Source organism: Galeopterus variegatus, unplaced genomic scaffold (assembly GCF_000696425.1).
Source record: "Galeopterus variegatus unplaced genomic scaffold, G_variegatus-3.0.2 Scaffold347, whole genome shotgun sequence".
Taxonomy (NCBI): Eukaryota; Metazoa; Chordata; class Mammalia; order Dermoptera; family Cynocephalidae; genus Galeopterus; species Galeopterus variegatus.
Genome location: NW_007726458.1, coordinates 240970 through 267753, shown reverse-complemented (window position 1 = coordinate 267753; position 26784 = coordinate 240970). Strand labels below are relative to the sequence as shown.

Here is a 26784-nt window from a genome sequence, read left to right as displayed (position 1 = left end):
GGCGCGACACCGAGGGTTGTGATCCCGTTACCGGTCAGTAAAAAAGACAAAAAGGAAAAAAAAAAATTCAACACCTCATTTCTCGTCAAGATGGTGGAATAGACAGTCCCTAGCATCACTCTCTCCCACAAATCAACCAATTCACAGCTATAAGAAAGCAACAACAACCAAGCTGGGGCCACTAGAGCTCAGGGGAAGGGGAGGAGAGACCTATGGAGTGCGTGAGGGTGGGAGAAGCCACAATGACAGAAAGAAAAAACTCCTCTGACCATTTTGAATCCCAGTCACTTCCAGGCTGGAGCTGCTGAGCGCACAGAGCAGGAGCCAGCAAAAGCCGCAGCTGTGCCCTTCAGATGAACTTGCTTGGAGGCAGCAGGGAGAAGGGGGCCTTGGTGGCCCCCAGGCCAGCAATACCACTAATAGGGTTCCTGTGGACCCACATAGGACTGAGGAGCCACAACAACTGAAAAAAAAGGAGCCACTCAGAGGCCAGTGAGTCATTGCAAGGGACCAGAGCACGGCCCATCCCATGGGAAGTGTTTGGAGCATGGGCAGTGGGGGAGACAGGCCCACTGGGGGAACACTGGGGCACAGCAAGGACAGCTGATCTGCCCCTCAATCAGTGTAGGACCACTCAGAGGAGACTGGTCAGGAATATAGAATTGTGTGGGGTGCAGTTTGATGAAAAGACTCAGGCACAGACCAGAGTTTCTACACAACCCAGGGGTACCAGATCTCACTAGAACCGGAATTACCTATGAAGTCAACCATTAAAACCTGAGCTGCACAAAAAGCCTTCCCTGGGAATCAGTAGCAAAGCAGAAATTTAGCTCAACCACAGAGCTCAAGACTGGTCCTCAAAGGAAGTTCTCCCATTTTAGAAATAAGCAAAGGACAACAAATTAGTCCCAGTGCAGAGTTTAAGTGGTGGGAACAGCAAATAATCCAACATAGAACTGAAAGAAAGAACAAAGTACCCACAACCAGAGACAAAGTTCAATATTAATTAGTAAAGGTCTCATTTCACCCAAGAACACCTGTAACACCTAGAAGGACTGGAAGTCCCCTGGGCTACCAAACCAGAAATGGAGGGGGGCCAGGGACCTCAGCCATGCCCCCCAAAACCCACAACCAGTCCCGAGGGGGGGCCCAAGGGCCTCAGCTACACCCCCACACACAACTACAGCCAACCCAGTGATGACCACTGAGCCACTGCAGGAAGCTTCCTGGTCTCTCCCAAGCTGGGGCAGTGGGGTGATGAGGTCCTCAGTCACACCCCCGTTTTAGACTGTTTGTGTTGCTATAACAGAATACCTGAGACTGGGTAATTTATAAGGAAAAGAGGTTTATTTGGCTTACGATTCTGGGACAACTGCATCTGGCATGGGCCTCAGGCTGCTTCTACTCATGGTGGAAAGTGGCAGCAGCTGGCAGGTACAAGCAGATCACATGGCGAGAGGAAGCGAGAGAGAGAGGAGGTGCCAGGGTCTTTTAAATGACCAGCTCTCACAGGAACTAATAGAGGGAGAACTCACTCATTAATCCCCCTCCCCCAGGGAGAGCATTAATCCATTCATGAGGGATCTGCCCCCATGACTCAATCAGTTTCCAGCACTGCCACAGTGGGGATCAAATTTCCACATGAGTTTTGGAAGGGACAACACATCCAATCTCCATCAAGCCCCCCAACATGAGCAACCAGGCCAGTGACGACCACCAAGCCATAGCAAGAAGGGCCCCAAGTTCCTGAGCGGGGGAGGTGGGAGGCAAGGGCTTTTGCCACACCCCCCTGACATCTGCACCCAGCCCGCAATGACTAAGCCACCGCTGGAAGCCCCCCGGTGTCCCCTGTGGGAATGTGGGGGGTGCCACAGGCCTCAATCCCACCCCTCCTCCTTCCTCCTTCCTCCATCCCATTTTCTTCCCCTTTTCCCTCTCCCCCTCTCTACCAAGTGCTCCGCAACAACATCATAGAATGTAAAAAAATAATATTAATAAAATAAAATAAAAAATAAAAAATAAAAAATAAAAGAAATGACCAAAAAAAAAAAAAAAAAAAAATTCAACACCTAAGACCTTCTGCTTCTGGGAAGATGGAGTAGAGGTGCTTTCCTATTCCTCCCATTAGGTACAACTAAAAACCCTGGATGTTATACATAAAATAAACATGAGAAGACTCTGAAAGGCGGAAAGAAGACGGCAGGCTGGGTAGGGACCATGGGACCCTGAGTTCTCTGGGTTTTCTCATTGTCTCATACAGCCCAGACTGGGTTCTGGAAACAGTCAACCCAGAAATGCCAAAAAGCACACCCACAAAAAATTTTTAAAAGCCCAACAAAAGCCTGCTGTGTAGCCAAAGGAACAGGAACAAGGCAGCCCACAAAAACAGAAAAATTTTAGAACGTAGCCATTCTACTGCAGGCAGACCTCACAGAAACACCGTGGCCCCAGCCCCATTCACATCCACGAAGGCTGAGCGGGGAGCCTAGACGTCTACCCTCACCAGGCTGTGATGAGGTTCATCAACCCCCGGCTTGGGTGGTGTCAGAGAAGCCTGAGCGGGACCTGACCCCCGGGGGTCGGCGGAGACTGCATGGACACTTGGACTTCCATCCCCACCCAGTGGTAACAGGTGTCTGTCCTCCCCCTCCCCACCAGGGTGGTGTCAGAGGAGGCCCAGTGGAAAGTCAGGAGGTTCACCATCATCAGAGGTCTTGGGAGGCCACTGGGGAGCAGCTAGAAGGCTCTCCTACTCCCCAGTCAGAGAGGAATCAGTGGAGATCTAGCCAGAATCCTCACCCCAGCAGTGATGAGGAGCTCCCATCTCAGGAGTCAACAGAGGCCACCTGGGGAACCTGGGCTGCTACACCCACTTGGCAGTAATGCTGCAGTGTCCCCCCGCCCAACTGCCCTGCCAGGGTGGAGTCAGAAGGAGCCAGCTAAAACAGAGGCTTTAAATTTGATCCAGTGTCTCATATTATAATGCCCAAAATGTCCAGGTTCCAATCAAAAATCACTCATCAAAAGCCAGGATGATCTCAAACTGAATGAAAAAAGACAATAGATGCCAATGCTGAGATGACGGAGATGTTAGGTTTGACAAAGACTTGAAAGAAGCCACTGCAAAAATGCTTCAACAAGCAATTATGGATACACTTGAGACAAATCTAAAAATAGAATTTCAGCAAAGAAATAGAAGACAGACAGAAAAACCAAATGGAAATTTTATATTTATTCATTTATTTTTGCCAGCTGGCCAGTCCAGGGATCTGATCCTTTGACCTTGGTGTTGTAACACCGTGTTCTAACCAACTGAGCTAACCAGTTGATGGAGTTTGCATGTGTTGTCCCCTTCAAAACTCATGTGGAAATCTGATCCCCAATGTGGCCGTGCTGGAAGCTGTTTGAGTCATGGGGGCAGATGCTTCATGAACAGATTAATGCTCTCTCTAGGGGAGGGGGACCTGAGTGAGATCTTGCTCTATTAGTTCCCACGAGAGCTGGTTGTTTAAAAAGACCCGGGCACCTCCCCCCTCTCTCTCTTGCTTCCTCTCACCATGTGATCTGCTTGTACCCGCTGGCTCCCTGCCGCTTTCTGCAATGAATAGAAGCAGCCTGAGGCCCACACCAGATGCAGCTGTTCCAGAATCGTAAGCCAAATAAACCTCTGTTCTTTATACGTTACCCAGTCTCAGGTACTTCTGTCATAGCAACACAAAATGGACTAATACACCAACCAGCCCTCCAAATGGAAATTTTATAAATGGAAAACACAACACATTAAATACAAAATGGATGAGTTCAGTAGCAGCGTGGAGAGGACAGAGCAAAAAAATCAATGAACTTTAAGACAAACAATAGAAATTACCCAATCTGAAAAACAGAGAGAAAATAGACTGAAAAAACTGAACAGATCTTCAGGCACCTGTGGGACCATAACAAAAGGTCTAAAATTCATGTCATCAGTGTCTCAGAGAGAAAAAACAGGGCAGTCATGGCTAAAACTTCTCAAATTTGCCAAAGACATAAACCTGTATGTTCAATAAGCTGAATGAACCTCAGACAAATAAACCCAAGGAAATCCACACCAAGAGACATCATAATTAATCTTGTGAAAACTAAAAGCAAAGAAAAACTGTTGAAAGCAGTCAAGGGAAAATGACATCTTACTTATAGGGAAAAAAAAAACTATTAGAATGACAGTGGATTTCTTTTCTTTCTTTCTTTTTTTTTTTTTTGACCAGTAAGGGGATCGCAACCCTCGGCACAGTGTGGTCTGGCCATCCCTATATAGGATCTGAACCCACGGCCTCAGCACTACCAGCACTGCACTCTCCCGAGCGAGCCACAGGGCTCGCCCAAATGACAGTGGATTTCTCATCAGAAACCACGGAGGCCAGACAGCAGTTGCACAGTATTTTCCAGCTGCTAAAGAAAAGAACTGTCAACTGATAATCCTATACCCAGCCATAATAACCTTCAGGAAAGAAAGTAAAATAAAGGTAATCTATGATGAATAAAAACTAAGAATCTATTGATTCTTAGCAGACCTACTGGAAAATAATGGCTAAAGGAAGTTCTTTAAGCAGAAAGAACGTGATAGAATGTGATAAGAGAAGAAATCTTGTAACACCAAGAAGGAAGTACATGCTAAACCAAAATATAAGTAAATACAATAGACTTTCCTTCTTTTGAGTCTTCTAAATGATGTTTGGTGGCTAAAGGCAAAATTATAACACTGATGTGTACATATCGAGAGGAAATACTCAAGACAATTCTACTATAAAATGGATAGGGTAAAGGAACATGAAGGGAAGTAGTTTCTACACTTCACTTGCACTGGCAAATGACACCACTGGTAGACTGTAATACATTATGTATATATAATGTAATACCTAGAGCAACAACTAAAAAAGCTACATAAGAGATATACTGTATCTATGTAAACACTACAGATAAGTCAAAATGGAATTCTAAAGAAACACTGGAGTAACCTGCAAGCAAGAAAAAGAAATCAGAGAAACAAAAAATATAGCAAACAAACAAAAAAAAATGGTGGGCTTAAGTCCTAACATAATAATTACATTAAATGTAGCTGATCTATGTACAGTAATTAATAGAGATTTGCAGAGTATATTAAAAAATATGATCTAACTATATGCTGTCTACAAGAAACTTACTTCAAATAAAATGATATAGATGGTTAAAAGTGAAAGAATAGGAAATATGTATCACACAAACATTAATCAAAGGAAAGCAGGACTAGCTATCTTAATATCAGATAAAGTGGATTCAGAGCAAAGAAATTTACCAGAGACATATATAATAAGAAAAGGGTCGACTACCATGAAGACATAGAGATCCTAAATGCACCAAACAACAGAGACACAAAATATGTAAAGCAAGAACTAATAGAACAGGAAAGAGAAATAGACAATTTTACAGTTATAGTTGGTGACTTTAACGCCCTTCTCTCAACAATTGATAGAGCAATTAGACAGAAAGTTAGCAAAGATATAGAAGAACTCAACAACACTAACAACTAGCAGGAACTAACTGACATTTATAGAACACCCAATTATAGCAGAACACATTCATTTGAGTGCTCACAGAACACACATGAAGACTGACAACATCCTGGGACAAATAAAACACCTCAATAAATGTTTTTGTTATTATTTATTTGGTGATTATAGTATGCAAAGCTGTCCACAAATTTAAAAGAACCAAAATCAGAGTGTGTTAACCAGCCACAATGGAATCAAACTAGAAATCAATAACAGAAAAATAACAGAAAAACCTCCAAATGCTTGGAAATCAAGTAACATACTTCTAAATAATTCATAGGTCAATGAAGAAATCTCAAGGGAAATGAAAAAAAAACCATTCAATTGAATAAAAATTAAATACAACACATCAAAATTTGTGGGACACCGCTAAAGGGTTAACAAGAGGCAACATATAGGACTAAATGCTTACAATAGAAAAGCAGAAAAATCTCAAGTCAATAAGCTAAGCTCTTATCTTGAAAACCTAGAAAAAGAAAAGCAAAATAAACTCAAAGCAGCATATCCAGGCCAGCAAGAAAGCAAGACCAATCACAGGGGGTCCTAGGAGATGGGGCCATGGGCCTTAGCCCCACCCCCATTGCTGTACATCCAGGCCAGCAATGGAACTGGCCAATGCCCAGGTTCCTGAGATGGTGGCCAGGCCAGCCCTGACCCCACTCACATCCAGATCCTAGAATGTGCTTAGTAACCAGGGGTGTGTCTTTGGGGTGTGTGACTTATCTGCTCATGTCCTTCACCAAATTTCTACTTAGATTTTTCTAATTCATTTTTAAGAGTTCTTTTTGCAATAAGGATGTTAATCTCTGGGTGTTAAAAAAAAAGAAAAGAAAAAAGAGTAGAATAATGGTTACCAGGCTGGAAGGGGTGGGGGTGGGAGGGAAGATTAGGGGTGAACTAATGGGGACAAAACTATGCTAAATGAATCACTGTGCAGGATATGCATGTACTGAAACAATACACTGTACACCACAAAATAAATATAAATAAAATTGAATTAAAAAAACCTCAAAACAAGCAGACAGAAGAAAATACAAAGAGCAGAAATTAATGAAATTAAAAACAGCAAAACAATAGAGAAAATTAATGAAACGAAAAGCTGGTTCTTTAAAATGATAAATAAAATTAAGAAATCCCTAACAGAATTACAGGAAAAAAGTGAAAAGACACAAATTGCTAATATCAAAAATGAAACAGGTTATGTCACTACAGACACTACAGACATAAAAAGGATGGTAATAGGGGCTGACTGGTTATCTCACCTGGGAGAGTGAGGTGCTGATAACACCATGGTCAAGGGTTCAGATCCCCTTACCAGCTAGCCATCAAAAAATAAAAAAATAAATTAAAAAAAAAAGAAAGCCCATAATAGAGTATTACAGAGAAGCTTACATACATAAATTTGACAAATTTATAAAATGGACCAACTCCTCAAAATATATAAACTATCACAACTCACTCAATATAAAGTAGATTATTTGAATAGTCCTATAACTATTAAGGAAATTGAATTTATAATTTTAAAACTTCCAAAGAAGAAATATCCAGGCCTAGATGGTTTCACTGGAGAATTATACCAAAAATGGAAAGAATTAATATCAAATCTATACAATCTCTTCCAGAAAATAGAAGAGGAGAGAATACTTCCAAATTCATCTTGGAAGTGAATGAAGCTAGTATTACCCTGATATCAAAATCAGACAAAGAAAGAATAAAAAAGAAAACTGCAGACCAACATCCCTTATGAAACCAGATGCAAAAAAAGATGTAAAAAAATAAAAATATTAGTGAATAGAATTCAGCAATATGTAAAAAGAAGTACACACCATAACTATGTGGGGTCTATTCTAAGGATGCAAAGCTGCTTCAAAATTTGAAAACCAGTCAGTGTAATTCACTGTATTAATGAGGTAAAGAAGAAAAACCAAAGGATCATATCAACTGATGCAGAAAAACATTTAACAAAATTCAGCAGTCTTTCTGATTAAAAACTCTCAGAAAAATAGAAATAGAGGGGAATTTTATCAACTCGATAAAGAACACATCTACAAGAAACCCATAATCTATCATTATACTAACTAGTGAAAGGCTGCTTTTCCCCTAAAATCATGAACTATGCAAGAATGTCTGCACTTGTCATTCTCATTCAACAAAGAACTAGAAGCTGTAGCCAGTGGAATAAGGCAGGAAAAGAAAATGAAAAGCATACACAGATCAGAAAGAAAGAAATAAAATTGCTCTCATTTGCAGATGATATCATTGTCTATGTAGAAAATCCCAAGGAATCTACAACAAGCTCCTAGAAAATTAACAAGAGAGTCCAGGCAGTTCACAGGAGACAAGAGCAACACCCAAAAATCAATTGCATTTTTTTATAGTAGCAATGAATATATGAACATCAAAATTAAAAATACAATATTATTTACAGTTGCTCAAAAGAACTGAAATAATTAGGTACAAATCTAATAAAACATGCACAGGACTTGAATACTGAAAACTAGACAACAAAGATGAAAAAATTAAAAATTTAATTAAACGGAGAAACGGATTGCATTCATGGATCAGAAGTCTCAACTGGATGGCCATTTGAAAAAGATAAAAGTAGATCCAGATCTCACACCATGCACAAGAATAAATTTAGAGGTCCCGATGGAAAAAATGAAAACATATAAGTACTAGAGGAAAACATGGGTGAATTCCTCTATAGCCGGATGTGAGAAAAACCTTTCTCACTATTCAAAATCCAAACACATTTCCACTGAGCGTTTGTGTGATTCAAAAAAAAGCAAACAAAATGGAAGAAAAGATTGATAAATTTGATGACATAAAAAAGGTTTGCATGGCAAAACACACCATAAACAAAGCCCCATGAGAAATTGGTAGGAAACATTTGCAACAATATATCATAGATAAAAGATTATTTTCCATAATATATAACAAACTTAAAAACAACAACAACAACAACGACAACACAAGGAATAAGTGCAGGGGATTTGAGAGATGTTGGTCAAAGGACACAAAATTTCAGCTAGAGATCTATTGTAGAACACGTGCCTATAGTTAATAACAAGGTATTGTATGCTTGCAAATTGCTAAGAGTAGATTTTAAGTGTTCTCACCAAAAATACATGATATGCAAGATAATTCACATGTTAATTAGCTTGATTTAGTCATTCCATCAAGCACACAGGTTTTTAAAACATCATGTTGTGTATCATATTTACAGTGTTTATTTGGCAACCTAAATAAATAAACCACCACCAAAAATATCAGGGAAACGAATGAAGGTCAAAAGCTCAGTAGAAAATGGACAAGAGACATGGACAGTTCACACAAAATGACATTGAAATGGCTTAAATATATAAAAATATGCTCAAATTCACGCATATGAAACGAAACGCAAATCAGAACCATACCAAGTAGTCTTTCTCACACGTGAGATGGGGAAGAATTCATGAATTCAGTACAGTACCCTCTGCAGGCGGCGTGGGGGGAGGGAACATGGCCCACGTACCGTGGGAGGCTACTTGGCCACATTTAATAACATCACATGTCCCAGACAGCAGCAACTAACCCCCACATATCCAGTGAGTCTTTCACTTAATCCCTCCTCTAGAAGTTTACCCTGAAGAGCCACCTCCACGGAGATGAGAAACTTGCATGACACTGTGCACTGCAGGTAAAGCAAGACACGACCTCTCACGTAAGAAACACGGGAGGTAGAGAATGGACAAGGTAGGTACTTCATAAAATTCATGGAAAAATGGAATTAAAGATAAAACAAACCTTTCCATGAGCTTTATGAAGCACCTAAGTATCTATACCAGCTTGTTATTTGCTTAGAAACAAAGACAGGAAAGATAATGCAGAAATTAATGGAAATAATGACCTACGAGGGTAGGTGGAAGTGGGTTGTAAGTTGCAGACTTATACTTTTTTCTAAGTACTTTTTCATATTGTTTGGGCTTCATATTTTTAAAGAAATAAACTAAAAAGGAAGGAAAAAGCAAACCCTAAAATTGAATATAGATACAAGTGAGTCTATCAGAAGAAGGAATTTGAGTGACCTGTAAGGCCCCTGACCACAGGCCGTCAGTAGGATACATTTAAAGAGCAACAGCGGGGTCCCCAACTGTCCAGGCCTCTGGGAGGCCCACTGGCAGGGACAGGCTTTGGGGGTCACAGGTACGGAGCAGGCTGCAGGCCGCACGTCCTAAGGAAGAAGAGCCAGGACTGACACATGAGGAGCTTCTAAAATGGTAACGTGGATGCCCACAAACGCTCCTGCAGGAGAGGACACCATCCACAAACATGTCTGCCTTCTGGAAGTTTCTGCCAGAACCTCAGGGTTCCCTCAGGGGCACCCAGGGATCTGTGGGCCCCCTGAGCCTGCTAGCGGGGGGTGGGCAGGCTGGAGCAGAAGTGCTGGCCCGACAGGCCCGCAGCCCCGCCGAGCCCTGCCTACTGAGGAGGGTCAGAGAAACCAGAGCCACCCGACGGGTCTCGAGAGGAAAGGACCCGGGGCCAGCTCGAGAGCCACGGCCACGTCCGCCGGCGTCACCTCCTGCTTCCCGTGGTCCGCCTTCTGCTTGTTCTCCTGCACGAGGTGCTGCCGGGCCAGGACGGCCTCCTCGTGGCTGAGCTTGCCCTGCAGCCGCCGGCACTCGCCTGCGGCCAGCTGCTCCTCCCTGTCCTTCGCCTGCATCTTCTTCTGCCACTTGAGGAACTCAGAGAAGTCCCCAGCCCCGTCCACAAGCTTGTCAACCCTGGGGAGAGAGGGACAGAGATGCAGCTTGGGGCTCCTCCTGTGATTGGGGCCACCAGGAGGCCACAGGCTCCCCTAAGGGCAGTGGCGTCACAGCACGGGCTGCTAGTCATCCGACACCCAGCACATGGCCGGCCCCCACCCCTACCCCCACCGCCCGCCCACCTGTCCCCATCCTGGGCATCCTCCCATCGCTCACATCATCTCACCCTTCCTTCCTCTACCTGTTGTCTACTCCCCCATCCACCCATCAGCCCTGTGTCCACCGTCAGCCTCTGCCTGTGCACCGTCCCTCCGTCTGTCTGTCCACCTGCCGTCCCTCTGTCCACCCGTCTGTACACCCACTCACCCATCTGTTCAGCCGCTCAGCTCCCACCCGCAGCCCAATTTGCAGACATGGAAAGACACAACTACCCAGCGTGGGGTAAGCACAGGGGCTTCCAGCCCTGGCAGTTTAGGGGAGGGGCGTCGGGAAGGGGCCCGAGGAGGAGCTGACCCCGAGGGAGGTTTGGGTGGGCCAGGTGTCTGCTCAGTTTCCTCTACCCCGGTCCGTCTCCTGCCCTGAGCTGGGATGGTCTTTGTAAGATGCAGCCGTGCCCCTGACCCACCACCTGCCCGCCGCCCACCCCCAGACCACACCTGATCGTGACCCCTGAGCCCCCTCTCTGCTGAGCTGCCCGGCCACCAGGCTCCTTCTCAGGGGTCTTCCCTCCCAAGGGGGACACTGTGGAAGGTGGGAGGGGGGCAGAAGGGAGCCTCAGTCTGCCGCCCCTCACCTTTGCAGCTCTTTTTCCACCTGCCGCTGGTATAAGGCCCCTTCTCTCAGGATGGCAGCAGTGTTCAGCTTGACTGGGACGTTGTCAGGCTGTGGGGCAGGGGAGGGGTGGGCTGTGGTGGGCGTGAGGGGAGCAGCAAGTGCCCCTCTTGGCCTCCTGCCCTTCACACTTGCTCCCTGCCCAGGCACTTCACTCTGCCTCGAGGATGGGGCTGTCTTGGAGCCTCTGGGTCCCCCAGCTCCAGCCATCTGAGCCTTCAGGGGCAGAACAGGCAGGAGGGTGGGTGCCCAGGGAGGTGGGCCTGACCCGCCACGAGCACCCCTCACCCTGTAGAAGGTCAGCTTCGGAGTCCTTTGGATTCGGGGTGGGAATCGAAGTCGTGGCTTCTTCTTAGAGTCCTGCAGGAGTCAGGGTGGAGACTGCAGCTCAGCACCTGTGCCCTCAGGTGCCCAAAAGTGCCCCTGGGAGGCCCGGCCACTCCCCTCCATCCTAACTCCAGCTGCCCATCCATGTGTTCCCACCCCAGCCTCCAGGGCTGCATCTCTGTCCCCCAAAGCTCTCCCAAGCCTTGCTGTGGTGTTGAACCACCCAGGCAAGAGCAGGGAAGCTTCAGGGCCTGCGGGTCCTGGGGACAGCAGCTCCTAGTCAGGACGGCTTGGACCCAGGGCTCGGCGTCTGCCTCCTCAGCTACCCCAGAGATGGGCTGCTCCCTGAGTCTGTGTTCCCCCTGCTGCTCTGTTGACACAGCCCGGGGTGGGTACCACAAGTCACAGTGTGTGGGAGGAGCTGGCACAAGCCCCCCACAACAAGAACTCAACCATCACAACCCCAGGCAAGCCACTGTGCGGGGTGCCCACTCTCCGGGCCCCAGCTGCTGGGGGAGGCCCGCCTCTGCCAGGTCCGCGGCTGCCCAGGTGGGCCATGCTCCTGTGCGAGTGTCACCGGAGCACCGTCTTCCCTTGTCCTGCTCCTCTACTTTATTGGAAGACATGCCTTGGATTTTCCTACAGAAGTATTAAACGCTCAGATGGGACATCTGGAAACACCGAGAGACAGCGACCATAGCCGCTTTCTTTGCCGAGCTTCCTCCAGTGGTTTTGGACACGCGTCTACACCTGCCTGCTCAGGGGCACAAGCAGCAGCGCGGCTTCGTCTGCGAGGCTCGGGGACCTGTTCCAGGGTTACTGGGGACCCGCCTCCAGAGCCCGCGACCGGAAAAGGCTAAATGAGTGGCCTGTTGTGTCACCACTGAAATGCCTTGGGAGGACCTTTTTTGTGACATGAGAAGATGCCATCACGAAGTCTGGTCTTGGGACACGGATGCTACCTGCACCGGTGGCTCCCCACGGGACCTGGGCATGGCACACCGCAGCTCCTCGGTGTTCGCCCTCAGCAGCCGCTCCTGCCACAACAACACAGCAGCTCCAGCGTCACCGGCCGCCACCCCGTGTCCTCGGGGCCGTGGGAAGACAAGTGCGCCAACCAACTCCCCTCCACCTCCCCTCCCACTTCTCTCTCCCTCCCCACCCTCCCTTCCCATGCCCCCCATCGGGGTCTCTAGGGGGGCAGGGCTGGCACCGCTCACCTCGGCCTTCCGGCGGTTGTGTCTCCTGACCATCTCCAGCTGCTGGTGCTCCTTGGGCAGCTGGTAGGTGCTCGGAGGGACCTGGTGGTGGCCAGAGGAAGAGCCATGGTCAGCAGCTGCCATTTGGAGAGGGTCTAGAAACGCCAGGGCAGAGGCCGGCTGGATGTAGGTGAAGCAGAGGGTGCTGCCAGGAAGCAAGAGGGTGGGCGGTGGCCTGCACCGGAGGAGCCGCGGGCGGCAATGGAAGTCACTGAGTGCCACCTGGGACCTGCTGGGCCGGGGTGGGCCGGGTGAGATGTGACCAGCAGCACTGAGGGCACGTCATCGGCCTAGATGCGATGGCCAGGGTGGGAGAGGAGCAAGAAGAGGAGGAAGCCAGGTCCCTGGATGTTGGAGCGACAGGCAGAGGGTGCCTGACTGGACAGGGGAGGCTGAGAGTCACAGACCCCAGAAAAGGGAGCTGCCAGTGAAGGGCATACTGCAGGGACGACGGTGGCCTGGGGCACGTCAGCTGGGCTCAGTCACAGGAGGCTCTCGGTAACCTGGTGGGAGCCATGTCCATGCAGGGGCAGGACAGACCCAGCACGGACACCCCTGAACTCCAGACTCCTGTCTCCACCCTTCCACTCCGTGCTTCTCCATGCTCGTCTGACAGGCAAACTCCACTTGTCCAAACCTGAAACCCTCACCCCCCTCAAGCCCGCCCCTCCCCCAGCCTCACTGCCCTTAACTACTACTGTCCCTTCCCCCACTCATGCCAAGGTCTGGAGTCCCCCTCAGCGCCTCCATCTCTCACAGCCACATCCATCTCCAATCCTGCCCACCTGCTGCAAAAAGTCCCCTCAAAGTGCCCCCCATCACCCTTCTCTGCAGTGGCAGCTGGAGGGACCCTGTCCTCTGCCCGTACGGTGGGCACGTGGCTGGCCCGATACCTCCCCTCCGCTCTCTCCGTCCTCACTCCACTCCAGCCCCCCCGGCCGTCATCAAACTCTCGGGGCAGGGAGGACACTGCCCCAGGACCACCGCGTGGGCTTGGCCCACTGCCTGGAACGCTCTTCCCTGAGACAACTCAGGGCTCACTTGCTCGCTTCTTCCGGCTCTTACTCCACGGCCCTTCCCAGGAGGCCTCTGCTGGCCACGCTACACCAGAACCGTAACTACTCCAACACTTCTCTTCCCCGTGCCCTGCATTAGTTTCTCCTCGGCATTTATCACCAGCTAACACTTCATACGTTTTACTTACCCTGGGTTTTGTCTGAGTCCCCTGCTGGAATGCATGCTCCATGAAGGAATAGAGCCTGGCACACACTAGGCATTCCGTAACTATTTGTTCAGTGAATGAATGCGTGAATTGGAGTGGGCCCTCAGTGCTGGGCACGGGGCAGGGCAGGGAGGGTACAGCTATAGAGCAGAGCAGGGCAGGGCAGGGTGGGGGCGGCACAGGGGCTGTGCCAGGTAGAGAGCGAGAGAGAGATGCAGCTGGCAGGACGACCTGAGACAAACATACTGAGTCCTGATGAGATGGAGTCAGAAATGCTGAAGATCCTGCAGATGGGGTACTTGTGGCACTGCTCAGCAACAAGGACCCTGATCACCCATCCACCCACCCATCCATCGCAAATCCATCCATCCATCCCAAATCCATCCATCCATCCATCATCCATGCATTCAACATCCATCCATCCATCCATCCATCCATCCATCCATCCATCCATCCATCCATCCATCCAATTCACCCATCCATCCATCCATCCATCCATCCATCCATCCATCCATCCATCCATCCATTCACCCATTCACCCATTTGCCCATCTATCTGATTATCCATCCATCCATCCATCCACCCATTCACCCATTTGCCCATCTATCTGATTATCCATCCATCCATCCATCCATCCATCTATTCACCCATTTGCCCATCTATCTGATTATCCATCCATCCATCCATCCATCCATTCACCCATTCACCCATCCATCCATCCATCCATCCATCCATCCATCCATCCATCCATCCATCCATTCACCCATTTGTCCATCTATCTGATTATCCATCCATCCATCCATCCATCCATCCATCCATCCACCCACTTGTCCATCCATCCCATCGTCCACTTGTCCATATCCATCCATCTGTCTGACCAACAAGTATTTACTGAGAGTCTGCTCTGAGCCAGGACTATGCCAGGCATTGGGACTATGGGACAAATAAGATGGATGTCTGGTAGAGGAGACAGACAATGAATAGCCCACAAATTACTAAACAACTATAAACTCTAATCAATGCTACGAAGAAAAGGAGCTGGGGTCAATGAGAAGGAAGCTAAGGGAGGGGCTGGATACTGCTGAGGGGGTTATAAAGAGCCTCCTGGCAAGAGAAATTTTAATGAGACCTGAAGGTTGGTAGGAGTGGGGTGAGACCCTGGAACTCTCTGCACCGTCCCTTTACCCTCCCGTACAGTCCTCAGTCCTGCTGGGGAGCCAGATTGTTCTGGGAAGCTGAGTCCACTGCTGGCGCTTGAGATACAGCCCATGACCAGTCAGGACACTGCCTCCCTGGTGAGGCAGGCACGGGACCTCAGCTGGCCCAGTCAGACCTTTCCAAACAATTCTTGGCCCAAGATATCCTCTCATGCCCTGGACGGTGTAGAGTGTGGCCATGAGGCCTGGATTTTTTGCTATAATGAAGGAGGTTAGCCCAAATATGAAGGTGGCCCACAGAGAAGACCAGGGTAGAGAGAGTCACAGAGAAGCAGAACTGAAACCCTGATCAAGCCATGCCTGAAGCCTAAGCTACTTCAGTCATGAGAGTCCGCCAGTGCTCTCTTGTCTAAGCCAGTTTGAGCTGCATTTTTCTGTAACTTCAGTACAAAGCATCCTGACTGATACAGTAAGTCAGCAGAGGGAGGGAGACGAAGGGGCTCAAGGCAGATGGGCCACGTGTGCAAAGGCACTGGGATGGGCAAGACTGGAGCTCGCGCAGACACACGTCATCGCCTGCCCCTGCACAGAGCATACTGTGATCTACATACGTAGTTTTTAATGGGGAGGGGGTGGTACATTGCACCAGGGTTATGTGTGGGCTCCAGGCTCCAAGTCCAGACAGTTCTGAACCCTGTGACCAGACAGCTTCGCTCAGCGCCTCTTGACTGGGACCACTGGCTGGGCTCCAGCTCAGCTGGGCTCCCTCTCTGTGGGGTGTGGGGTGGGGCTGGGTGGGGTCATCGAATGTCCCTGGTCTGGCCCAGTACACCCTTAGCCTGGAGGAGCCCAGCTTCCCACTGGCCCACACGGTCCATTCTCCCAGCCTGGATACAGGCCCATGCTGCCTGTGATCCCTGCACTCACTGGTCTTGGTTTGGCCATGACAGGGACAGGCTCAGGCACTGGAATGGTGCGGGGCTTGGGGACGGTCAGGTTGAACTCCTTGGGCTCTGTGACCTTGGCCTTGGCCTTTGGAGGCAGGGACTGACTGGCCGGCGCTCCCTCCAGCTGGTTGATCAGCTCCTGGATCTCCGGCTGCCATCTGGAAAGGACAAGTGGAGAAGCCCCTCGGGGTCACTTCCTAAGCAGGTCAACAAGGGGGTGGCCCTTGGGATCCAAAGTACCCCCGAGTGCTTCGGTCCACCTCAAGGTGAGGGTGATGATGGCCCAACACCCCTCTTCACTGAGTGTCTACACTTGCAGGCACGGTGTCAGCAACACCCCTGTAATGTCAGTATCCCCTGTGCATAGACAAGGAAACAGGCCGGGGCATTGCTGTCTTGGGACATGCTGGCATGTGGGGAGTTGCAAGGCTGGGGAGGTCTCGCTGCAGGAATCTGGGGGGCTCTGAGGACAAGCCACAGCTGGGACACAGAACTAATTTGGGCTGGAGCAGGTGGCACAGGGGAAGGAAGCCAGGAGGGGGGAAGGGAAGCTGCCACTGGAAAGGAACGTTCTGGAGCTTCACTGTTGGCAACAGGTGGAGAGGGAGCTGCAGGAGTTGGGGGCAGTGAGGGCTGCATCCCCCTGCATGGAGTCCAGCTGTTCTGGGTACAGCCTTGACCAGTGCGGGTGCTCTGGGGCAGGGCTTTGGGAAGGGTGTTGCTGGGCTGCCCAAGGTCTGGGGCTCCCCCTTCCATGCCTACAACCTTGTGCTGGCGCAGCCCACCTTCACCAGCCTCTCCAGTGTCCCCTCCCAGGGGCTCCCCTGAGGGCAGACAGAATGGTTTAAAATCGCTCCCACCTCACCTGAGAACCATGGCCACCGAGGGAGGGAGGAAGCATGTGCAGTGGCCTCAGGAGGCCACTCTAGGGCTAGGCCCCAGTGCCACCAACTTTGGGGCAGGTGGAGGAAAAGGGCAGGAGGTTTGTGACAAGGCTGGTCCTAGAGTGGGCAGGGGAAGCCTGCATGTGCAGGTGTTGGGGTGGGAGGAGAGGTGCACTGGAACCAAGCCAAGCAGCTGCTCAGAGGTGTCCCCGCAGGCCCAGGACAGGGGTGGCACCCTGTGGGCGGGCAGAGTGTCCAGCAGGTAAGGGAGGTACCTGCAGGGCCATGCCCCCATTCCATTGGGGTTTATCCCAGTTGCTGGCAGTGGGCTGCCTGGGACTGAGGACTTCCCCTTGGTGAAGGGGCAGTTCCGGAGACCCCACTGCCTGGGGCCAGGGCCTCCTCCTCCCACAGGAGGGGCTTCCACCTCCTCTGGGCCTCTGGTTCTCCCACGTACAGCTGGCACCTAAGTGGTCTGCTGTGCACAAATGATCTGTCTGTCCCCAGGAGGATAAGGTGGCTCCTTCCCAGTTCTACCAGAAGGGAAACAACTGGGGGGGGGGGTTCCCCAGTTGCACCTGGCCCTGGCAGGCCTCTGCAAGGAGTATAAGGGCAGGGTCCAAGCGACTGTGCAGCCCCTTCTGCCTGCAAGCCTCAGCCTGCGCCTGGGTTTGCCCCAGCCTGTCGGGAGACCAGAACAGCTCTGGGTGGCAGGCCTGGGAGTGGCGCCCTGGGGACAACAGAGAGAGACTGAGGCCTGAAGCCAACAGAAGCTGAGCTACAGCTTTCTCAGCCCCCACCCTACCCCATGCCTGCAGTCTTGGGATCCCCAGAGTGGCCAGGGACAGGACTGGAGCCCTGCAGGGTCCCTCAGGGCTGGGGCCACCATCACCGCCCCTCGCTCGGGAGCCCCCCATACCCACGCCCTGCACCAGCCTGACCCACCGCATCAGGGGGTTGATCCAGTTCTCCCTCACATGGGCCGTCTCGTAGATGAGGCTCCACTCGTCCTTGACCCATGAGCACAGGTGTATGGGGTTGAAGAAGAACCCGAGGAACTGAGGAGGAGCGGGAGCCATCAGGAGGCGGGAGCCTCGGGCCCAGACCCCCACCTGCAGAAACCCCCAGCCTGGGGTCATAGCTGCACGGCAGGCAGCGGAGAAGAGACCACAGCCCTCAGGACAGTCCTTCCCTCCCTGTAGCATCCCTGGGTGAGGAAGAGGCCAGACTACCGCTCATGTGCCCCAGCCTGGTAGGGCATGTCCTTGCTGACGGGGGACATGTGCCCCCACCCAGCTCCCCAGGACCTGGAGGGCCCCACACCTCTTGCTGTTGGGGGAACACATGGAGAGCTGCCTGTCTCCCCCACTCCCACCCCCACTGCTGGGCTCTAGAATTCCAAGAATGAAATTGCACCATTTTCTGCTACCCAACCCCCACCCTTGCCCAGGGCATTGCCAGCAGATGACCCCTGGGGAGCTTTCTGAACTGGTAGGAAGCGCAGGGAGTCCCAGCCCACCCTGGGGATGTGACTTGTCCACTCAACCAGTGGGTGGCTGGTCCCAGCACTCGGATTGAGGCTGTTTTCCCTGGTCTGGCACAGCGTCCGTATGGGCAGAGCCTGGCATGCCCTTGGGATGGCCCGGACCAGGACACGGTGGGGATTTCCAGTGGCCATGGGCTTCTGAAGGCTCTCTCCCAGCTCCTAGCTCCCAAGTCTAACAGATTTGGTTCTAGAAGACACAGGACCCATTTAGCTTCCCCAGTGGAGCCCAACGACCTCGGGGAACTGGAAGACCCCCTTTCACAGAAAGGAACTGTCAGTTGGCCAGGAGGGGCAGCCCCAGGAGCTGGCCTCTGCACAGCCGGAACAGAGGCTCAGGCCCCCAGGCCTTGCCTAGGACCCCCTGCTGCCCTATGGGAGGTGTCCAAAAGCTGAAAACACAACCGTCAAGTCCCTGAAAACCAGCAGGAAGGGGAGGCCAAGGGTCCTGGGGCTGCCATGGATGCCACTGTATGTGGGGCTCCAGCACTGCATGTCAGAGTCCCCCAGGATGACTTCGTGGTAACACAGCAAATATGGTGCCTTAGTCTCGGTCCCCAAAAGCACACTGAGCTGTGGGCCTTGGGAGCAGGTTGTCTATTAGGGAGGCAGTCCAGAAAGCACAGGCCGAGTGAGGGCCAGCAGTGGGCAAGGGTGGCCACTTCTGGGTGTGGGTTGGGCAGAGCCTCTGGTCCCTGTGGCCACCTCCCCAGTGTGACCGCCCCCCCCAGCAGCCTCGCCCTCACCAGCTTCCTGCCTCCCCGCGGGCCTCCCACCGCTCCCCACGCAGCAGCCTGCTCACCACTCACCCACCCCAGTGGCCTCTTCCCGCCCTCTCCGCCCTACACAGGCCTTCTCTGCCCCTTGGCCTGGGCCACTGCCCTGTCGCCCTCTTTCCCACCCCGCCCCGTCTCATCTCCCTTTTTTAGCCCTGCTGCTGCTTCCTGCCTGCAGCGGGCAGCGGCCCCCTGCTGTTGGGCACTGGGGTCTCCCCTCCCCTTCGCCTGGCCCACCCCGATTTGGGCGTGTCCCATTTGTGATTCCTGGGTGCCCCTCCCCCACAAGACAGGCGGTCCCTGATGAGGCCGCCATTCTCACCAGGGTGCAATGAGGGCAGCCTTACCAGGGAGGCTGCTGGAGGGAGGAAGCGGTCCAGCGTGGGTCTGAGAAAGCCCTCTGGCTGTCTGGTGGATTCCATCAGCGCATAGCGTGGGGTCCCTGGAACTAGCAGGGCCATCCGCCCCCTCCAGGTGCTGCCGGGGGTGATGGGCACCATCTCCTGTGGAGCCACGGGCTGAGGCCACCCAAGAACCACCAGGCACACCACACTTACTACCACGTGCCACAGTGGTGATGTCCCCAGGGTGTGTCTGTGGGGGCTTCCTGTCCCCAACAAAATGGGGCACGGGGCATGGATCCCAGGAGGGAAGGCCCTGTTTGGGCTGCCATGCCACCCCTGCAGCTTCTCTGTTCCCCTGGGGATCTGTGTGGGCTGTTTGCATGAATCTTCTTCCAGAAGCTCTGGGCTGGTCAATGCCCAGCCACCTGCACCGGGGGCGCTGTGCTGGCCCCGAGCACGCAGTGAGTCTCTGCACAGTCTCTGGGCGCTCTGTCCTGGGCCAGCACTTTGGGGCTCTGCAGGCCAATGTCGGTCCATCGCTGGCTCCCCAACTGCAGGGCCCAGTGCAAGATGAACGCAGATCCTTGCTCAGTAATGATTAAGACCTTCAAAGCGGTGGCAGCAGGGTGTAAACTGCTGTGGGCCCTTCTGAGCTGGGGGAAGCCGGCCCTGGACCAGTCTCAAAGCATCTCTCAGAAAGTGCTGTCAGTTTTGCTTCTTTTTCATAAAAATGAAACCTTGCTTAAGGTAGCTATACAAACCCACCGTGAAATACTTATGTTTACATATGGATAGGAAACCATGTCACTAAAAAAAGAAATGCTGGCTTGGGTCAGTGCTTTCTCTTGTGCTGCTTGTTAGGTGGCTGAGGTGCTGTGTGAGCAGCTAGTCCTGGACCTCTGGGTGCTGTGGTCCTGAGGGCACACTGCTCCAAGTCTCCTCCTTCCCCAGGCCAGGGACAACCCCTGCAGAACAGGCTGCTTCCTTCCAGAAACGCCCGAAGCACCGCTGGGCCTTAGGCCTTTCCCTCTCTCATCTCCAGGGAGTCGCTCTCCTGGGCTGGCAACCACCCCCTCTAAGCAGAGCAAGGAGGAGCAGCCAGAGGCTAAAAGCCTCGTCCAAGAATCAGCTTCACTACTCACTTGCTGTGTGACGTTAGACGAGTTACTCAACCTCTCTGTGCCCAGTTTCCTCAACCTTCAGATGAGCACCGCGAGGGAGTGACCTCACAGGTTGTCATGAGGATGTGGCGAGAACAAGCACCGTAGGCTCGCGGAGGCGGCCTGGCCCACAGCAAACGCCCCGTGGGAGCTGCCCAGCAAAGAGGAGTGGGCCTCGGGCACACACGTTACTGGTCTGCTGGCCCGGAGGCCTGGGTGACCCGGCTTTCAGGGTGCTACTCTCCAGGACCTCATTCCCTCAGCCCCGCTGAAACTGCACAGGCCCCCAGGAGGGAGGGGAGGCTGTCCTGGGCCTGGAGTTTGGTCATGAGTCAGAAGAGGCCCGAGAAGGTTCCAAAGGCCCAGCTAACAGCAGGCCATGACTCCCAGTCCCGACCCACAACTGGCAATCAGGCATCACCGCCCACCGGCACCATGAGAAATGGAAATCAAATTTTCCCGGGACAAACAGAGCACATTCGCTATGATGAGAGGGCGTCAGTCGGATTTAAACACAGAATAAACCTGCCAGAGCTGCTTTCGTAAATAAACCAGAATGGTGAAAGGTCGGCGACTGGCCGGACAGACCTTTTGCTCCTTGGGTTTCTCAGCCCCACCCCGTCCTGCAGGTCGGCGGCAGGTGGGGAGGTGGCTCACCTTGCACACCTTGGCCACTGGCTGGGACTTGACGATGTTGCAGAAGAGCTGGAAGCCGAGCTCCTCTAGCTGGAAGGTGGCCAGGTAGCAGATCACTGGGGAGACAAGGGCAGTGGGAGCGTGGGGTGGGAAGGGCTGCCATCCCGTCCCACGGGGGGGGGGTCCCATTTGACCTTGGGGGCCTCTGCCAGAGCTAAGTCACAGGTGTACTATGGGTGCCGCAGACCCCGAACCCAGGGCCTCCCCCACGTTGGAGCTCGTAAGGACAGGCAGAAACTCCTGCCCGGTGCCCATGTGGAAATGATGACCTAATACAGACAAGACGAACACCACTGCACGAACAGGCGACGGGCACTGTGGTTTTCAAAGCACTTCCAAAAATATTGTCTCATTTAATAAGTTCTCAGAAATTCCAAAGCTTCCCTGGGAAAAGTGAACTCACTTTGGATTCTAGCTTGTTAATTCTGAGAGGCTGAATCGCCTCATGCCAACTGGAATGTGAATGCACCTGGGTGAGGCGAGTTCCTGAGGCAGGCACTGCTTGTCACACTCCCCGGTGTGCAGGCTGTGAAACCCCAGCTGGGCGGTGAAGGGGCCCGGGGGCCAGGGCAGGAGCCCAGCTCTGGGCCTGCCGTCAGCCCCCCAGCTCGGCCTACCAGCACCCTGCAGCCCTCACCCACCCCTGCTCCTCCTGGACGCGGGCAGCCAGGCCAAGTGCAGGGTCCCAGGGCTGGACCGATCGACCTCCCCTGGTGGAGGCAATGGCCACCCTGCCCACAATGGTTGCCTTGCCCCATGGAAACAGATGGCCGTCAGAGGCCTACAGGAAGCCCAGGCAGAGATGCTTCTCATGTTTAACCCCCCAGGATGGTCCAGACTGTGTCGGTGGGGCTGACCCTGCCCAGAGGCCTTGCAGTCAGGGTCAGGAAGTCAGCCCATGAAGGGCTCTGCATTTCGCCCAGGCTGGCCTTTGGGGGGCAATCTCTCAGCTAGGCCGGGCCTCCCGCAGGGGCCAGAGGCTCTGGACAGGGCAGCAGGGCCAAGGTCTCTCTGCCTTGAGCCTGGCCTTCAGTACGCCTGAGGGCTCAGTGTCCCCATCCGTAAAGTGGGGAGACATACCCACCCTGGCCCACCCGCTCAGGGTGACCGTGAGGATCGAGTGAGGTCAGGGGCTGTGCAGCCTCCAGGAGGCAGGGGCACTGCAGAAGCTCGGGCGGTGGCCTTCCGCATGTGCCTCTCTATTAGGTCACCCTGATGGTCTCTGCGGCCCCCTCATCCAGGAGGCCCTCGGGGATGCGTGGGCCTGGCTGGCCAGGACAGGCACCTACCTTCGAAGAGGCTGTAGTCGGCCCGCGGGCAGAGCCTGCCATCCCGCACATAGAAGGCGTCCACCACGACGGCCAGTATCTTCCGGTACCTGAGGCACCCAGACAGAACCTCCAGAATGAACGCCCGCTTCTGGGGGCTCAGAGCCTGGAAGAGAGACCGCACAGGGCGCTCGCCAGGGCCAGGCGCAGGCGGCTGCAGGCGCTCAGGCTCCAGGAAGGTCGGACACGCGGTGTGAGGCCTGGGGGCACGGGCCCGCGCATGCTGGGCAGAGGCTGGTGACCGAGCGTGACCCTCCCAGAGCAGCTGGCAGCGCCCACAGCCAGCAGGAACGGCGCCCCCGAGGGACTGGGCCCACAGGGGCACCGGGGCTAGACAGCAAGGTGGGTGCAAAGACAGAAATACACAGAAAACGACACAGAAGTATGACCGTGTGCTTCCACTTGTGTGAGAACAGAGACAGGAGGTGAAGTGGTGTGTGCGGGGCTGGGGACGGGAAGGGGAGTCAGCGTTGATGGGGATGGAGCTTCAGCTTGGGAGGATGACAGTGTTCTGGAGACGGATGGTGGTGACGGCTGCACGACAACGTGAATGTGCTTACTGCTGAGCAACTACGCTCCATATGGGTGAAATGTAAGTTTCATGTCCTGTGCATTTCACCACAGTTCTTTTTTTTTTTTTTTTTTTTCATGACCGGCAACGGATCGCAACCCTCAGTGTTGCGCCCATACCGGACCGGGACCAGCAACGGGATCGCAACCCTAGGTGTTGGGCCCGCACCTCGCTCAGCCAGTGAGCGGGAACCGGTCTGTATGTGGGATCCGAACCCTCGGCGGGAGCGCCGCCACGCTCCCAAGCGGCGCACTGTAGCAGTGCGCCACCGGGCCGGCCCTTCACCACAGTACTTTAAGAAATGAGCTTATATAAAAGCTTTCAAATAAATGAATGAAAACGAATCAAGTATAAAAAGCAAGATGGGAGTTACCGAGCAAAGGTAGGAACGGCGTCCTCTCTGGGGAGACAACTGGTGCTGGGGGTGGGGACTGACGTTTTCCCGTTCACCCTCTGGAACATCTTGGGGATTGTACCCTGTGCATGACATGTGTTCCTTCTTCAAAAAAGTAATTAAGATTTTGAAAAGAAGAAAGAAAATAAGAATATGTAATGCTGCCAGCGTAGCAACGAGGAAAGCTGGTGGGAACGGGTGCCGTCGAGTCTGTCCCAAAAGCCATTTGGAAATCTGTTTTGAGAACCTTGTTTTCCATACCCTTCAATTCACTAGTTACACTTCTGGGAGTCTAAGGAAACCATCCAGAATGCAGGAAAGACCCGTGGACGAGCAGTCCGGGCGATGGCATGCGCAGTAGTGAAAATGGGAACAACCTGAATGCCCAGCAACAAGGGATCGTTGTGTCAAACACAAAGTCCTCATGCTGTGGATGAGAGTGACGGAAAGCTCACAACTGGGTGACAGGACGGTCAGTATGGTGTACAAGGAAAATGCAGACCATGAGCCCAGCGGATGGAAACTCGTGTAGAGAGAGGGAAATGCACATGGTGGGAAGTGGGAAGCTGGGAGACTTTGCCTCTGCTCAGCTCATTTCTCTACAGACACATTGTTCAGCAATCGACATGTGCTACTTCTATAATAATCTAAAAATGATTAACAGGTTCTTCCTTCAGCCAGTCACTCCCTTTAAAGAGATTCTGGGGCTGGCCCGGTGGCGCACTCGGTAGAGTGCGGTGCTTGGGAGCGCAGTGGCGCTCCAGCCGAGGGTTTGGATCCCATATAGAGACCGGTCCACTCACTGGTTGAGCGCAGTGCGGACGCGACACCAAGGGTTGCGATCCCGTTGCCGGTCACGAAAAAAAGACAAAAAGGAAAAAAAAAAAAGAGATTCTGGATGTGTGAAGCTGCCTTCCAGAAAGGCGGCACCAAAATAAACTGGGAGCAGCCAGTGTGCGTGTGTGTTGCCCAACTTTCACTGGCAGGGTCATTGAAAAAAATCTTCTCTCTTCTGCTAATCTAATAAATAAACACTGGTATGTCATTGTTTTATTTTGAATTTTTTATTAGCAGCAAAATTTTTACATGTTTAATGGACATGTGTTATTTCTTTTTAACTAATTTTTTTTAAAGAAAATGAAATTTTATTAATATTATGTTTTATGTTCTAGGATTCCGTTATGGAGCAATTGGGAGGGAGGGTTAGAGGGGAAGGGGAAGGAAACGGGATGGAGGAAGGATGGAGGAGGAGGGGTGGGACTGAGGCCTGTGGGACGCCCTCACTTCCATAGGGGAGACCGGGGGGCTTCCAGAGGTGGCTTGGTCATTGCTGGGCTGGGCAGATGTCAGGGGGTGTGGCAGAAGCCCTCACCCCCCACTGTCCCAGCTCGGGAACCCACCGCCCTTCTTGCGGCAGCTCGGTGGTCACCACTGGGCTGGCTGCGGGTGTTGGGGGTGCATGGCCGAGGCCCTTAGCCCCCCACCACCCCGGGTCAGGAGAGCCTGGGGCGCTTCCTGTGGCAGCTTGGTGGTTGGGACACTACTTGTATTCTTCTGTGAATTATCAATTTCTATTCTCGGCTAACTTTTCTTATTGGAGTAATATTTTTGTTAGTCATTCTTATGAGCTCTCTCTATATTAAAGCTATTAACACAGGCATTAATGTGACAGTGGTTGTGAGTCTGTAATTCGCCTTTTAATTTTGTGTAAAATACTTTGAAGCATGTAGAGCACGTTGAAGCTTTACGTTCTTTCTCATGTCAAGTCTACCTTTCCCTTTGTGATTTCCTCAATTGTTTTTATGTTAAGAAAACACCAGGGTAATGAGGTAACTGGAGGGGTCCTGCTTCCACGTGGGAGTGTTCTGGGCACTTTCGGCAGACAGTGTCACCCCTCCGCCCCCAGGCCTCCCTGCACTGCAGTGACCGAGAGCTGCATTCTTCAGTCGGGCTCCTCCTCTGGGGTTCCAGCGCATTTCGGTTCTGCTGAGACATGCTTACAGGAGCAATGGGGTGCACGGGAGACAGCCCTTTCCTCACCTCACCAGGGTGGTGGATGCTGGTTCACCACCCGCCTCTCCCGACCTGAGGGTGTGGGCAGCTGGGCCAGGGCAGTGGCTCTCAACAGTGTCCCGACCCTCTGGAAAGCCAGGCTGCCCTGGACATGAATTCCTCCGGCCCTTCTGATGGCTTCATGCACAGGGTGGGCCGCAGTAGATCCCTTTCTTCTAGAGGTGCCCGGTCTGGCTTCCGGCCCCACTGGAACCCAGCTGGGAATCGCTCTCCTGCTGACGCCCTTTGTCTGGACTCTGCTGCGGCTCCTCAGCCTCTACACGCTGGAGGGTCTCGGGGCTCAATCCCTGACCTCGTTTCTTCATTATCCGTGCCTGCTCCCTGGGTGATCTTATTCAGCTTTTAGGCTGAAAATGTGCTGTTTCCCAATGGACGCGTGGCCAGCACGTCTCCCTGACCTGGGGAAGCCTCTGACCCGCTGCGGCCCACCTCTCCACTCGGATGCCTGGCAGGCGGCTCAGGCTGATGTGTCTGGAACTGGCCTCGGGGCCTGGCCCAAGCCTGCCCTCCCCAACACTCCCAGCCACTCAGACCAAACCTCTCCCTGTCTCCTGCTCCGCATCCACTCGGCTAGGGGACCCCAGCTGCTCTCCCAGATCCCTGTACCCCTCTCCTCAGTCTATTTTCAGCCAAGCAGCCAGAGTGATTCTTTTAAGATGGAAGTCACATCACATCTATCATCCCTCGGGAACTTCCAGAAGAGGAGGCCTTACCGTGGCAGTGGGGCCCTGCGTGGGCTGGCCCAGCTTCCTCTGAGTCCCCAGGCCACCCCGGCTCTGTTCCAGCCACACTGGCCTCCTCCTGTCCCCTTGGGGCCTCTGCACAGGCTGTTCCCTCTGCCTGCAACAATCACTCTCTTACTGGCCCCCTCCCATCAGACGTGGTCTGTCCACCAGCACAGTATGAGTTATTCATTGTCACTTTCCCTGCTAGAAGGTCACCCAGGTACTCATCGGA

The 26784-nt window shown here is 52.5% G+C and overlaps 1 protein-coding gene across 1 annotated transcript in view; it reads right to left on the bottom strand.

The window, feature by feature from the left end:
- Positions 1 to 26784, bottom strand: part of LOC103586511 (trichohyalin) — a 50838-nt gene that overhangs the window by 10353 nt on the left and 13701 nt on the right. Inside the window, exons 3-11 of the mRNA XM_008567805.1 lie at positions 22751 to 22895; positions 21423 to 21517; positions 17888 to 18000; positions 16039 to 16216; positions 12694 to 12774; positions 12436 to 12510; positions 11435 to 11506; positions 11109 to 11197; positions 10129 to 10333 (exon numbers count right to left, since the gene is read on the bottom strand). Coding sequence (XP_008566027.1) covers positions 10129 to 10333; positions 11109 to 11197; positions 11435 to 11506; positions 12436 to 12510; positions 12694 to 12774; positions 16039 to 16216; positions 17888 to 18000; positions 21423 to 21517; positions 22751 to 22895 — 1053 coding nt within the window. The remainder of the gene's footprint in view (positions 1 to 10128; positions 10334 to 11108; positions 11198 to 11434; positions 11507 to 12435; positions 12511 to 12693; positions 12775 to 16038; positions 16217 to 17887; positions 18001 to 21422; positions 21518 to 22750; positions 22896 to 26784) is intronic.